The sequence below is a fragment of the Macrobrachium nipponense genome, chromosome 41 (assembly GCF_015104395.2).
Source record: "Macrobrachium nipponense isolate FS-2020 chromosome 41, ASM1510439v2, whole genome shotgun sequence".
Taxonomy (NCBI): domain Eukaryota; kingdom Metazoa; phylum Arthropoda; class Malacostraca; order Decapoda; family Palaemonidae; genus Macrobrachium; species Macrobrachium nipponense.
The window spans coordinates 32899266-32915761 of record NC_061102.1 but is presented as its reverse complement, the minus strand read 5'-3'; the positions used below and the strand labels follow the sequence as shown (position 1 = coordinate 32915761).

The following is a 16496-nucleotide window of genomic DNA, read 5'->3' as shown; positions in this document are numbered from 1 at the left end:
AAGGGGAAATCACTGCCCAACACAATCTTAGCTCTATAGCACTTTATTTTTCAAGATTATAGTGAACAAATATAATTGGTGAGGGAATCTTTACAAGTTGCGTGACACTAACCGAAGTCATTCCTTCACTTGAAATTGTATTCATACTTCCTCTTTTGTGTTTTTAATTATTTGTATTGAAAAGATTTATTACAAATACTGTTATATCTCCAGTACTTCAAAGCACGCTGAAGTACTGTAGGTCTCCGTAACTCTCAATTCCCAGAACAGTGGCAGTAGTTCATCTTTACAAAGTTAACGACACAACAGAGCCGCGCAGACACCGATGGCAGAGTAAATATTAACTCTGAAATTCATATCAGACTTTGCATGATGAGCTTCATTACATTCGCCACTATGCTGCCAGATCCTGTTATGAAATTCATTTTTGGGCGGCAGGGGACTCGGTGAAATACAGACGCCCGTAAAAATATCCTGATGCGAATCTGTCTTTTTTAATATAAACAATTTGTTGATGAAAGTCAAATCCAAAAAACCAGAAATCGAAGGCAATTCGACTTACTGATGACTCGTTTATTTGCCGTAGCATGTTTAGGGAAATGTATGCAATCTGTGAGCTTTTTAATCTTTGCTTTTATTACTAAATAGATTGATGTATGATTCATATTTGTGCGCTCACAACGTGGCTTTCGTTGCTATAGATACCGCGATGTATGAGGGCGAAGATGAACTGCGAGACTTTTGCACTTGCCAAAGAAAGCAAAAATGTCACATTGTCGCAAAAATACGTGAAGATGCAAATCTGACCAAATATTCCATTGCTTGTGGATTCTGGCAAGCTGTGTCCCTTCCTATGTTTCTCTTTTATTTCTGTTTCCGTTTACTACTGCAACTGTGCGACAGTGTCAGAATTCTTGACTATCGACAGCTTAACTTACATGTTCATAATTCATTCATTAAGAAATCAAATAATGACAGGAATAATGAAATAGGAAACAATGAATGTTCTTAATAGAATGAATGAAACAACTGCAAAAGCTAAATTACAGCTTTCCTTCCTATATGTTATTTGCTGAAATATTTCAAGCCGTCAAATTAAACTGTATTAGACTCCATAACCTCTCACGCCATTATTTTGATTTTATGTCAGTGATTTGTTAAGTTCCTATATAACTTACTGGTTTATTGGCATCGATTTCCCGATTAATCATGAGGTAAGCATATTTGATTGACAAGCAATTTGCACATATGTTGTCAGTCATCCAACACAGCTCTTGATAATTCATCTCTTAATTTATTACCACGCATTTATTAGCGCAATGACTTGTCTCTTAATTTATTACCACGCATTTATCAACTCACTCTCGAGGAAATCATGAATACGCAAATAAAACGGGAATGCGATGACGTTGCAGATACAAAGAGGGGGTGAGGTGCACATTTCTAGCAATCATGAAAATTCATGAAAAAGCGGCATCATTAGCGTAATCAGCGTAACTAAATTACCGACGGAAAGGTTTATTTCCGGGATTTCATGCCTTCCATTTTTTAGCAGACACCAGCAAAAAAAAAAAGAAAAAAAAGAAAAAAAAAGAAGGAAAAAACAAGTCTAAATTCCCACCCAACGAATATAAAATCCTGAGCCATGTTCTTTTATCTCCAGGACACTAAAGTTTAATTAAGAATATGGGAAGAGCCCTTTACTGTGGAGAAGGTACGACACTATCCTAAGCGAATTTATGTGACCTTTTTCAAACATAAAACGATATATATATATATATATATATATATATATATATATATATATATATATATATAATGTATATACATATATACATTTTATATATATATATATATAATGTGTATATATACATATATATATATATATAATATATATATATATATATATATATATATATATATATATATATATATATGTATATATATATATATATATATATATATATATATATATATATATATATATCTATATATATGTATATATATATATAATATATATATATATATATATATATATATATATATATATATACTAACTGTATATATATATATATATATATATATATATATATATATATATATATGTATGTATGTATATATATATATATATATATATATATATATATATATATATATATATATATATACATACATTAGTCTGTAGTTAAGTAGCTATCAGCCAACTGTGGGTTTGCCAATTCCCATCCCCACCCCTCTCTCTCTCTCTCTCTCTCTCTCTCTCTCTCTCTCTCTCTCTCTCTCTCTCTCTCTCTCTCTATATATATATATATATATATATATATATATATATATATATCTCGTTTTATGTTTGAAAAAGGTCACATATATTCTCTTAGGATAGTGTCGTACCTTCTCCACAGTAAGGGCATTCCATATTCTTAATTAAACTTTAGTGTCCTGGAGCTATTTATATAGATTATTTTATTTATATAGATTTTATATTTATATGTATATCTTTATATATATACATATAGCTATTTTATATATATTTATTTTATATATATTTATATATATATATATATATATATATATATAATATATATATATAAATACACATAAATAAATATATAAATACAGAGCTATAATGTATATAAATATAATAGATATATCATTATAGATAATTATATATAATATATAGATAGATATATATATATATATGGATATTTAATTTAATATGTATTTATATATATTATTATAGAATAATAATATAAAATAACATACAAATCAAATATATATAAATAAGCTATACGTATCTATAATATGAATATATAACATATAAATAAATTAATCTATATTAAATAGCTTATATGTATATAATACCTATTATATACATAATATATATATATGTGTATGTATATATATATATATATATATATATATATATATATATATATATATATATTATATACACAGTGCTAAATCTCGTATGTCACCTACCTGCATCTGGCAACAATTATGTTGGTGGGCGTTACGTAACTGAGTAATTGACCAGGTTGAGTAAGGTATGTCTGGATGAGGGACCGGATGTGAATAATGGATGAGAAGAATTATTGTTCCTTGTGTAAGCAACAGTGGTAGAAGAAATAGTATGAATTTTATGGGTAAACAGTACTCAGTATACCTAGGAAGGTCCATGGTAAGTTTTGAGCAAAAAAAAAAAAACAAAAAAAAAAAAAAAAAAAAAAAAAAAAAAAAAAGAGGGGGGGGGGACAGAACGACTCATAAAAGAAAAGAAAATCAGGGTGTATGGATCAAGTGATTGTTCTGAAACAGCTATGTGCGAAGTTTGAAAGTCAAGAGAAAGATCTGCATGTGTCATCACAGTCCTTAAAGAAGATAGTAGAATCTACAGACAAAGTGGAATGCATTGAAAAATATTGTAGAGAAAAAAGTTGTCAATTGCAATGAAAAGTTTTTAGAATGGAAGTGAAGCTTCGTAACTGGCTTGGTGCAAAACTGAAACTGAGACAGGGGTTTACGGTGTCTCCAAAGCTATTTAAAATCATTTTGGATAGTTGTGTGAGTTAGTCAGAGAAAGATGAATAAATTCAGTAGAAAAATGTACAATAAGAATAAGGGTTTAATGGCAAAATTGTAGGATATAAAAGGGCAGGGAGTAAATTGACTATGAATGGCTTATGCTTGAAGACGACACAGCACTGACTGGGGATAGTGAAGAGAAAGTACACAGATTAGTGGAAGCGTTTGCAAGATGATAACACTGAAATTGAATGAGAGCAAGCAATAGTGACGTTGCACGGGCAAATGGGACTCAGGCAGATGGAACAATGGTTTTTAATAAGGACGGAAGGAGAATCGAAGCACATGATTTGTAAATGTATTTAGGAGTAAATATATAATCTCAAAATGGGTGAAGAAAATAAGTTATCAGAGTTTGTGCAAAGGATTGCTTAGATAGAGCTATCTATGGAAGCCAAGGTTGAAATGAATAAAGGGATTATTGAGCCTAATCTACTTCATGTAAATGAAGCGTGGATGTAGAATGCCGGTGAAAGGAAATCTGTGGATGCTCTAAAGATGAATTGTTTCATAGCATGTGTGGCATAGGAACACTGAAGCAGATGAGAAAAGTGGAGGAAAGCAGAGCTGATAAAGAAGTTAGCACACAGAGAGGACTAGCTAGTTACTTTACATGATTTTAATAATGGTTCGTAAGAGAAAAGTGGGGCATCCGCTTCCAATAAGTCAAATGGATCATTGCAAGAAGGAGAAGTGAATTGTGGTGTGTCGAGTAGTCCATAACGCTGCTAATGTCATGGAGGTGTTCTGCACATGTGGGTTCATCAACAATTCAGCTGTTAAAGTATGAATGTAGCAGTGACCCTAGTCTTATCTTTCCTCGGGAGTAAATGATATTAGGGGAAGAAGCGCTATTCTGGGACTAACTCAGTTCCTCGTTGGACGAGTGGGTTATGTGCTTGCCTACCGATTCGGTAGACCGAAATTCGATTCTCCGCTCTGCCAACATGGAGCCAGAGGAATGTATTTCTGGTGATTAGAAATTCTTTACTCGATATAATGTGGTTCGAATCCCACAATAAGCTGTAGGTCCCGTTGCTAAGTAACCAACTGGTTCCTAATTACGTGAGAAAAAAATCTAATCCTTCGGGCCAGGACTAGGAGAGCTGTTAATCAGCTCAGTAGTTTGGTTAAACTAAGATATACTTAACTATGATTAACACTTACACATACAAATATACTTATTATAAATATATATATATATATATTATATATATATAATGTATATATATATATATTATATATATATATATACTTATATATATATATATATATATATATATAATATATATATATATATATATATATAGATAGATCGATAGATAGATACATATATATAATTTTGTATTTACATGTGTACATAATTATATATGTACACAATGTATGTCTATATATATATATATATATATATATATATATATATATATATATATATATATATAGATAGATCGACAGATAGATACATATATATAATTTTGTATTTACATGTGTACATAATTATATATGTACACAATGTATGTCTATATATGCATATATAAATATACATGTGTGTTTGTGTGCATGTACTTATGTACGCATGATGCAAATATAACCATCAAAAAGGTCTAAACAGAGTAAAGCCTATAAACTAGATAATTAAAGGAAAACCAATAGTTATATTTCTAAACAAAACACCAAAAAATAATCCTTCGACGGAAGAATAAAATTATGGCTTACAGCATATTACACTTCACTATGTTGTCAACTGATATTCCTCTCATTCAGCCGCCTAACATAAATACACGCAATCTTCAGAAAACACATAACAAGCATGGATTTGTTGTTAGTTCCAATTCTAAGTACGAACATCATGAATAAAATTCCATTTTCTTTTCATGCTGGAACATTTTTAAACCAAAATATTTGCAGATAAATACAACTACATTCATACGGTAATTCAAGGGACAGAACAACCAGCTGATGAGCAAATAAAATGAAATGGCAGTAAAACATAAATAAATAAATAAAAAATGCACTTCTAATATGAGGAGTATTGATATAAACGGAAGGCAACTCGAAGAAACATGGATATTAGCATTCTGTTTTTGAGACCACAAAACGCGAGATACTCAGTGGAGAGAGAGAGAGAGAGAGAGAGAGAGAGAGAGAGAGAGAGAGATACGATGTAATGCAAACACGAAGAGAGACTGAGACAGTCGGACAGACGTGATGCAATGCTTGTCTAGGAGAGCGAAAAAGAAGAAGAAGAAAAAAGAATCCATGAGGACGAAGAGCATGCGCGGTAACAAATGAAGCATCCAGGCAGAGTGGTAAGCACACACGCAAAAGTTTGACATAGATAGACACGGCGATATGCACGAGCGCAGACGGGCAAAATCCCCAGATTTATACAGAGAGAGAGAGAGAGAAGAGAGAGAGAGAGAGAGAGAGCTGGATAGGGAGGAAGTTTGGCTTGACTGATTGATTTTCTATTAAAATTGACGTCAACACAACCGTCGTCTGTGACGATGAAGAGGAAATAATTTGATAAATTAGATATAAAAAACCGTGACACAAATTCTCACATAATTGATATCTATGAAATTCATTTACATCCAAACACACTTTTAAAAAATCCAGAACCATTAGTAATTAAAATGAACATAATGAAACTTAACATAAGTTTTCAATAATCTGAAGCTCAGGTTCACTCCACGGATTCTGGAAAGAAGGTCATCACCCTCCTCATCAGAGCATTCACAGCGCTCGAGGCTACGGCACTCACAAGCAAGTGCCAAGCAATTAGGGAAATCAAGCAGTCATAAATATCAGCCACGTACTTCATGTCCAAATCGAGAACGAAAAAGCACAGTAACCCATCCCCGTCATGAGAGACCTGATTTAGTCAATCAATTTTGATACCGGTCTCTCACACGATATTTGCCAATATTCGGTTATTTTATGGAGAGAGAGAGAGAGAGTCGAAGGGGGTAGGGTGAGGGAGAGAGGGAGTCAGAGTTTATGTGTTCTTAGGCGTCGATTGCCAGCCATATCAGCTTCGAACTGAAACTCTGTTTGTTGGTTCTCCGGGTTTTGTTACGAAGAAGAAACTTGAACCTGTCTGCGAAACCCCGGATCTTGACTTCCTCTTCGTCAATGAAATAACTCTTTCCCGGCATTTCGGATACCTGACGAGGCCCATTCCAAAACAGCTCGTATCAGGATGAGCTACTTTTCAAGGCTGTTGCTTTTTCCAGGCGTTTTTCTACTTGTTAGTTCCGTCTGCTTTGAAATTTGGGATGAGCCGTTGCTTAAAAGACATTAGGTACGGAGGTCACCTGATTCCCCTTGGGACACATATTCCTTTGATGTTTCTTAATGAGGTCGCTCTTCCTATGTTAACCCACTCCCGTCCTCCTCCTCCTCCCTCCTCCTACTCCTTTTGATCTCTCTCCCTCCCTTACCACCTCTCCTTCCTCCATTTCATTCCCTCCCGAATTCTCTCACTCTCCCTCCCTCCCTCCCTACTCCCTCCAACGGTCCCTCACCTCCGGTTTCGCGCTATGTGAACATTTCTTCATTAGTCTTGTTAATATTTCAGCTAATAACAGAGAGCTGCAACTCATCGCCCTAATATCTAATCATACTCTCCTCTCTCTCTCTCTCTCTCTCTCTCTCTCTCTCTCTCTCCACCCCGTTCCTTTCCACTTCATGATTCTCTCTAACGCCTCCGCTTTTCCAAAAATATATAATTCTTCGCCGATACATTTCCCTTTTCCTTTTTTTATTTTTTTATTATAAAGTGACTTTTCCAAGAGTCAAATCTCGCAGGTTTCTTCTTTCTTGTTCACCATTTCGCAAGAGGCTCCCTCCATCCCTCCCTACCTCCCCTCTCGGCTCTTCCAGGCTGCCCTCTATTCTGGCAACTGGCAGGCGAGCCAATTATTACTTGTATCGTTTCTTCTTTTGAGAAACAAAAAGGATGCGTCGCGTATTCTCGCTCCCCGGTTCAACATATCTCGCCCATCGCACTTGTCTTCTTCTCTCATCTCCCTTTTACTTTCCTTTTTCTTTTCCCCCTCACGTTGATTTTTCCTTTGCTTTGTGATGCATATTGTCCCGGGTAACGAACCAGAGGCTGAGACGTCGTCTCCAACGGTCTTCGATCAAGAAGCGTCTGTCTGGTTCTTTTCCTTCTCCCATTATTGCGTCGGTTGTGTTTTCTCCCTTTTTTTAAAAATTCTCCTTTCCGCACATTATCTCTCGAGCGTTGTCATTCCCGCGCAATGCACCTACGTCTGATTCTTTGGAAACAACAATAATCGCCGGGAGGAAAAAGTAGCGCGGTTTCGTCATTCTGCGTGAGGCGTCGGAAACGAACGCCCTGACATTAAGTATTTCATTTTGGGACACCCACCGCTGTTCTCTCGCCCGAGAACGAGCGAGCCATTAACCGGTTTTCTGAGGGAAGAGAATGAGAAAAAAAGGAAAAAAATAAATGTAAATTTCTTTTTTAATTCTATCTTCTTTTTGCAACAGCGGTCGTGAAACCTTGGCAGTGAGTTCCGCTGGTTCTCTGAATGCTAAATGAGCGATGGTCAACCAGCCGTGTCGGCGCTAAAAGGTAAAATACCTTTATTTACTTTTACATCAATAGGTGGGTCCCGGATGCCTGCTGCATTCGGACGCACACACGCACGGCGAGAACGAAGGCATCTGCAAAAAGGAGAGAGAGAGAGAGAGAGAGAGAGAGAGAGAGAGAGAGAGAGCAAAAATTAAAAAAATGGAAGAGAAAAAATGTAATGATTTGAGAGAGAGAGAGAGACCGAAAAACGAAAAATGCAATGTTTTGAGAGAGAGAGAGAGAGAGAGAGAGAGAGAGAGAGAGCAAAAATTGAAAAATGCAATTGAAAAATGCAATGTTTTGAGAGAGAGAGAGAGAGAGAGAGAGAGAGAGAGAGAGAGAGAGAGAGAAGCAAAAATTCAAAAATGCAATAGAAAAATGCAATGTTTTGAGAGAGAGAGAGAGAGAGAGAGAGAGAGAGAGAGAGAGAGAGAGAGAGAGAGAGACCAAAAATTGAAAAATGCAATGTTATGAGAGAGAGAGAGAGAGAGAGAGAGAGAGAGAGAGAGAGAGAGAGAGAGAGCTGAGGTCGGGGCCATAGCTTGATTAAGATATATTTAACTCCGGGTGTTTTCCGAAAGGCCGCCAAAGGCCTAGAAAGAGTTCAGTGAACCTTAATGATAAACAAATACGAGGCTAATGAAGGGTCAAATAAAACAGCCATTGGGCAAACAAATTAGCCATGACGCTTACACGTGCTCTTGTTTACTCGTAAACAGACTTCTGTTAGATCTGTTGCTTAATAATCATAATTTTCAAGTCATTTCTTATCAAACGAAAGCTCTCCGGCTACAATTTTATTAACAAATAAGAAACTAGATCCTGAAATTGTAATATTTATAAACCTTAGAGATCAATAACGGGAATATTCCAACCAGCTGTTTGTGTTTTTATCTAATTACATATATCAATAGTTATTTAACTTACGGGTAAAACGAAAACACTAAACTGTCACCATTACACTGTGCAACAACTGTTAGTGGAAATTCTTAATTGTACACAATTATCTTATAGGTGATTATAACGACCTACCAAGACCCTTCATTATTCTAATCAGGCTGCTCTAATTAGACTCTTCCCACATTCTTGCAGTCGTGTATTTCCCCTTCTCTCTCTCTCTCTCTCTCTCTCTCTCTCTTCTCTCTCTCTCTCTCTCTTTGACAGATAACATAATTTGTTTGTGGTTATTTTTTACAGTCTCTTCTTTTGTGAGATTCTGTAACTAATGAAGAAGTGAGGTACATAATAATGTTCGTATCAGGTTGAATAAATTGACAGTAACGAAACAATCATTGTGAAAGTTTTAAATAGATCATTTGCATAAGGTGCAGGAGCCCTGGAACGTATATAAAAGGTTCGAGATCCGTTCCCGACCTAACACCCACCAGTCGTCCTAGTTGTCAGCTGGATTCGAGAAAAACGGAAAATGGACAACCGAAATCATCCTTGGAATTGTTGAGAACAATAAGGTTTATCATTCTGGTTCCAAGACCTCTAAAGAGTAAAAGTCGAATCCGACATCGGATGTTAGAGCTTTTTCATTTGTTCCCTCTTTGGATCTTAGGCTTTGTAGAAGAAGCGTAAAACAAATCTCAAGAAACAGAGAACTTAAAGAGATCACTGCAGCTTTTAAAAAGGCATTATATCTGGTATAAAAGTGACCAATAGGGTGTACACGAGTATGTGTATATATATATATGTATATATATATATAATATATATATATAATATTATATAATATATATATATATATATATATATATATATATATATATATATATATATATATATATCATAGTATATATATATCATATCACATTTCCGTGATTCATATACATGTATCGAGCTACAATGTCCTTTAATATCTAATTCGCTCTACCTCGGAATTAATATATTTTCATGTGTGCTTAACCAAGAAGGGGAATTTTTTCTCGATAATAGACTTGCCTGGACCAGGGCGCGAACCCACGGATTTGAAAGGCTCCGTGGGTTCGCGCCCCGGTCCAGGCAAGTCTATTATCGAGAAAAAAATTCCCCTTCGGTTAAGCATATATGAAAATATATTAATTCCGATGTAGAGCGAATTATATATTAAGGACATTGCAGCTCGATATATATATATATATATATATATATATATATATATATATATATATATATATACTAGGCTCAGTGTGGATATTTGCCTAATGTGAACATTAAACAGAAAATTGCCTAATGTTCACATTAGGTAAGCAATTTGCACAATGTTTACAAATTGTCAACATTAGGTAATAAAATGCCTGATGCTCACATTATGCAGCTCAATTTTGCCTGATGTGAGTGCAACTGCCTAAACATTGCCTAATGTTCACATTGTTGAAGATTATATTAACATAAATTACATATTAGGTTCGATTTAGAGACAGTTTTAGAAATTATAATTTATTAGAATAAACAAGCAAATCAATAAAAGATCAATAAAAGTTCAAGTCGAGTCAAGTTAAAAATTTTTGCTTGCTCTACCAGGGTGACAGCGCGAGTTGCATTTAAGTCTCTTACACAGCTGCATCATTCAGAGGTACACTGCGTTGTGCATGGACACTAAGTGTATCCTTGTCTGCCAGTGGCCCTTGCTGTTGCTGTTCTAATTCATAGGCAGACATCAGGAACCTCTTCCGCTTTTATCAAGGTCTGCTTGATTGCTCTTAGGTCAGCAGCTGTAAATTTTTGTCCTAGAATTCACTCCCGGCAACCTACAGTACATAGCCTGTCTTCTTCCTTAAGGATGACCACCAACATATTTCTGGGATCTGTCAGACCACAATCCACATCCGGGACCTTCAGCGTAGCACACTGACCAATGAACAATGGCCTAAGCAGATGTTTGCCTCGTCTTGTCATCCATGCTGTTGCATTAAATTGTCCTTGATCAGCCAAAGCATGGATCATTTGGAAAGTTGGAACTACTGCTTCTGTCTGTGCCTGTTCCTCTGCTTCTGCCTCTACCCTCTGGCTCTGCTTCTACCTCTGCCCTCTGGCTCTGCTTCTGCCACTGCCCTCTGGCTCTGCTTCTACCTCTGCCCTCTGGCTCTGCTTCTGTCTCTGCCCCAGCAGCTTCTTTTGATTCCAGAAATGCCTCAAGGTCTTCCTCAATAAATATCTCACAAAGAGCTGTACTTGGTAGGATAGATGATCTTAACCCAAACTGTGGATCTTGTTCAAATGTAACTTTGAATGGGATGTGACCAGTTGTTTCGTGACGGCTAATGTTAACTTGCCACTGAACAAACTTGAGGGCTAGTGACCACTTCCTGCTGTTGTTTTCCTTCATCCAAATGGTCAGTTTGTCCTGGATGACTCCATTTAGACGTCCAACAGTGCCCTGACTTTGAGGATGACATGGACGTCCAGTCACTAGCTTCAGTTCTGGCCAGGGCTCTGCAAGTTCAGTGATGATGGCATTAGCAAACTCCCGTCCATTGTCGGACTGCAAAATAGCAGGTGCTCCAAAAGTCAGAAACACATCTAGAAGATTCGCTATAACCTCTTCAGCTCTTTTTCTTGCAAGTGGATACAACACACAAAATTTGCTGAAATGATTTACAAATGTCATGATATACTTGAAGTCTCCATCTGGCCTAAGATTTGATTAAGGTGTAGAACACTTAAGGACCATCGACCCCTTTCCGCTATTGTACTTGGTCCCCAGTCTAATTTTATGAGAGTTGTTGAAAGGGATCAGCCTATGAATGTCATTATATTTCACATCCTCTTATGCGTGGTCCATATGAACTGACTTCTCACCCTGTCCTTGTTTGTTGCAGTGTCTCACGCCTGCATCTCCGACCCCTTGCACCTGCATCTCTGCCCACCGACCCAAATCTCTCAAACTCAATTAGCACCTCTTAGTACTCTTGCCTCCATACCCTTCTCTGCTGGCGTCTCAATGACCATTTCAGGTACCTGTTAGGATTAGTGGCCGAGATCAAAGGACTGAAGGAGATCGCTGAAGGAGATCGCCACAGTTTTGACAGATGTCAGGCAGGGCATTTCCGACAACTTCCCGAAACCAGGTATAAATAGCGGCTGGTATGCTCCATCAAAAGGCATTTCGACCTAGCCAGTTATCATGGTATTACACTTGAGTCCAACAGTGTGACAACCTGCTCAGTTATTCTGAAGTCTTGGTGAAACTCTACGGCTAGTTCCACTTCTACTCCACGTCTGGAATCCTCACTCGGCCTCGATGTCCAACCCTGACATCCCACTTGGAAGCTGTCATCCTTGAAGTACCTGAGCGCGCTTTCATTTGTTCCCTGGTGAAGAACTGCAAGCGACAAAGTCCTTCCTCTGATGCCCTGGCTCAAATCTACACAAGTCTCACACATGGACTAAGGTAATTGAATTAGAAGTTGATCTGTCAGCCTTCATCTACTATTCCTTGCACTTATTCTTTATTCCAAACTATTTTATTTCCATACTCCTATTATCCCGTCTCCTTCAGAGACTCACGTGACTTTGACTGTGCAATTGTGATATTTGTGAATTCATTGTGGAAGTGATATTGGCACTGTGTTGATCATGCTGACAGGAATTTCTTTGTTTTAACTTTCATTTAATATTTGATATATCTCGTGTTTTGCCTAGTTTTCATTTAACATATATCAGTCACGTAAGATTATCAGCTGTTAGTATCTGTGTTACAACGTTACCTGCTTTGTAGATTCGTGTAGACTTCCCTGTTGTGCGCCATCTTCTGTAGTTCAACAGTGACACTCAACATTTACTGCCAATGTCATTTTTGGGATGATATTCCTGAGATTCCAGTGGGAGCAAGCCTTGCTTACAGTGCTCCACCAAATTGTGTTGTGTCTTACTATTATTATTAAGAGTTTCATCGATGTATCCATACACTATTTTTAATCACTGAATATTGTACACAATATTCAGTAATGATTTCAGTGCCATGTAACCAGCGAGAGCTCCTGTATTTGTCAGTGGACATATTACGTTTACCTTCAATCCCTTTTTTGACAGTAATTTTTGTGGACTCTTTTAAGGCACTTCCTTTTCATTTTCTGATCACTAGTGGCAGGCCACCCTTAGTCAGTAGTCGTTTCTATAAATACGTTTTTTTTTTTAGTAGCGCCAGTTCCCCCAGATTCTGCCAAAGTAAAATTATATACCCGGCTTGTCCTGAGACAACACACACACACACACACACACACACACACACACACACTATATATATATATATATATATATATATATATATATATATATATATATATATATATATATACATATATATATATATATATATATATATATATATATATATATATATATATATATATATATATATATATGTATATATATATATATATATATATATATATATATATATATATATATATCTGAATGTGGTGAAGAATTTAACAAAACAAACGAAGATACAGAAGGGAAGGGATCGTGTGGTTCACTGGAAAGTTGGATAAATCTAGGTGGGAAGTGTGAAAGTAGAGTTTGAACTTTTCTACGATATTGTCGAAGCGTCTCCACAAGTGCATGCGGATGTAGACACCTTGTGTTCATAAGTGGCACATAACGAAATGATAAAATCAATAAAGAAAAGGGAAACAAGTCAAACTGTCAAAATGAAGAGAAAATCGTGTACAAAGTGAGAGGGAGAAAGGTGAGATACGTCGAATTGTCCGAGGTGAATGTGAGCAGGTGCTTCAGGAGGGGAAAAAGAATCGTACTGCAGAGACTTGAATACAGATGAATCTTAAGAGTGCACCGTGCAGTGGGAGAAACGCCCAGTGAAGAGAATTCAGTCCTAGATAACGTCTTGCCCTCAATTTATATCTCTCCCATTTAGACTTCCGCATATTTCAGTCTTCACCTTTACTCTTATCATACTTATTTCCAATTTGTATTTCATATCTTCCAAGCTTTCATATTGCCACTATCAGTATCGATAAACACACATGGCCACAGGGCACCAAATATTCTTAAGTCGGCTATTACCTTTACATGTGTGTGTATGTACATGTATGCGTATATGTATAAAAGTATATGTATACTTTAAATATTTTTACTGGATTCTGACAATGTTCTCTGAAATTTAAAAGGCCCACAACTCTAACAATACGACAAAACCATAAAATTCGATTAACATACTACAAACCTGATCACTGGGGAATGTGGACAGCTGGTTAAGTATATCTTAGTTTTACCAAACCACTGAGCTGATTAACAGACCTCCTAAGGCTGGCCGGGAGGATTAGATATTTTTAAGTGGCTAGGAACCAATTGGTTACTTAGGAACGGGACCTACAGCTTATTGAGGGATCCGAACCTAATCGAGAAATACATTTCTATCACCAGAAATAAATTCCTCTGATTCCTTGTTGGCAGAGTGGGAAATCAAACCCGGGAACTTTGGTCAGCTGGTAGGCGAAAAGTTTATAATGGAATAAACAGGTGTGGTAAAACGACGCTAGCGTTAATATATATATATATATATATATATATATATATATATATATATATATATATGTATATATATATTGCTAGATCTAATGATCATGTTTCAAGAAACTTACTGGAATCGGCAATTATACAAATCACTAATAAAACCAACCTAAATCTTAGTCTAGGAATGTACCATTTGAACCCATATATTTGTAAGATGTTTATGAAGGACCTCAAAATAAATGAACAACTAATAAATTAGTCCCACATGTATATAGTTATTATTTCTCTCCTCTCTCATCTCCTCTCTCTCTCTCTCTCCTCTCGTCTCTCTCTCGCTCTCTCTCTCTCTCTCTCTCTCTCTCTGGTTCGATATTCTCTCTCCCTCTTTCTCTTCTCGATATATATATATTTTTTTTTCTTTCGTCTTTTCACTAATAATAATTTTTGTTGGGAAAATTTGTGTAAAAATTCATGATATTAAATTGTATATGCTCCCATGTTTTTTTTCAAAATGTACTGTTTTCTGGAAGAACCACTTGTTTACTGCGGGTATCCTTCAAGGTGTGGCTAGCCCCTGGCGACTCCTTTCTGTAGAGTGAAAATCGCCCTTATGGCTAATCTGGTAGTGTCAGTTTGTATATTAAGCCTTCTTTTGACTTGTTGTTCTTTGTAAAATCAGTTTGCCTCAGTAAAGGGTCCGAATAGGACCAAAAGTACTCGGCTATCTCGCTTTTTCATTTTTCCTTCGTGGCAAAAAAAACTTTATTTATACATAGCATCACGATATATATATATATATATATATATATATATATATATATATATATATATATATATATATATATATGATGAAGCAGCATAGCAGTGATTTTTATCTTTACTTTCAGAGTTTCGTAAAGTTGTGGATGTCACATGTGCTTTGGCATTAATGAAAAGTGCCTAAGAGAAATAATTATGTTCCCAATTTAGCCCTCAGCTACTGAGGCGGAGATGGGTTGCTTTCGATATGTGTACAGAACCTGAACTCAACAGGAATATATACAGAAGAGTCAAGTAACTTTTACTTGTCTTGATAGCAGAATGGATGGTCACTGTCATCTTTGTATCAAACTCAAAGTGACATAGGGTTCATTCCGACTCGCACTATGTAACAACTTACGTCCCTATTGATAACTGAAAGGCCAAGTCCCATTTCTCTCTGCATTAAACCCACAATGCACGATTCGAATCCGAGGCAAGGTAGATACACAAGTAATGAATTTACGTTGGGTTTTAATTGTTCCCAATGTAAAGTTCATATTTATATATGTAGCTCTCATATCTATTAAAGCTACATGAAGTCGGGAACTCCATATACCATACACAAAAAGACATACATACATACATGCATACATACATACACACACACACACACACACACACACACATATATATAATATATAAATATATATAGATATATATATTATATATATATTATATATATATATTATTTACAGAGAAAAAATGGGAAGTACGAGAAAAAAAAAACTCCGGATAAAAATATGGCCTTGTCAAAAAAAAAAAAAAAAAAATAAAAAAAATAAAAAAAAAAAAAAACGCGTATTGTGTGCTGGTATGAAAAAGTAGCCAATGTTTGATTCCCGCGCTGACCTTCCATATATTTCACGGTATATCACTTAATTTTTCCTCTCAATTTTATTTTCCCTTTTTTTACTTGTTCCATGCATCAGTGAAACACAGATAAATTGTGTCGTTTAAAAGTTCACGGGGGAAGTCGGGTTTTTTCCTGATATATTGATTGCCCCCCCCCCCCCTAGTGTTTCCAAGGCATAAATGATTATTTCACATT

The 16496-nt window shown here is 35.9% G+C and overlaps 1 protein-coding gene across 1 annotated transcript; it reads right to left on the bottom strand.

Annotated features, from left to right (window-relative positions):
* Nucleotides 1–11096: 11096 nt before the first annotated feature.
* Nucleotides 11097–12029, bottom strand: LOC135212816 (KRAB-A domain-containing protein 2-like). Its single transcript, XM_064246588.1, has 2 exons — nt 11965–12029; nt 11097–11757 (listed from the first exon to the last, which is right to left on the bottom strand). Exons 1-2 carry the CDS (start codon nt 12027–12029, stop codon nt 11097–11099), a joined length of 726 nt encoding a protein of 241 aa, XP_064102658.1.
* Between the last annotated feature and the right edge of the window lie 4467 nt (nt 12030–16496).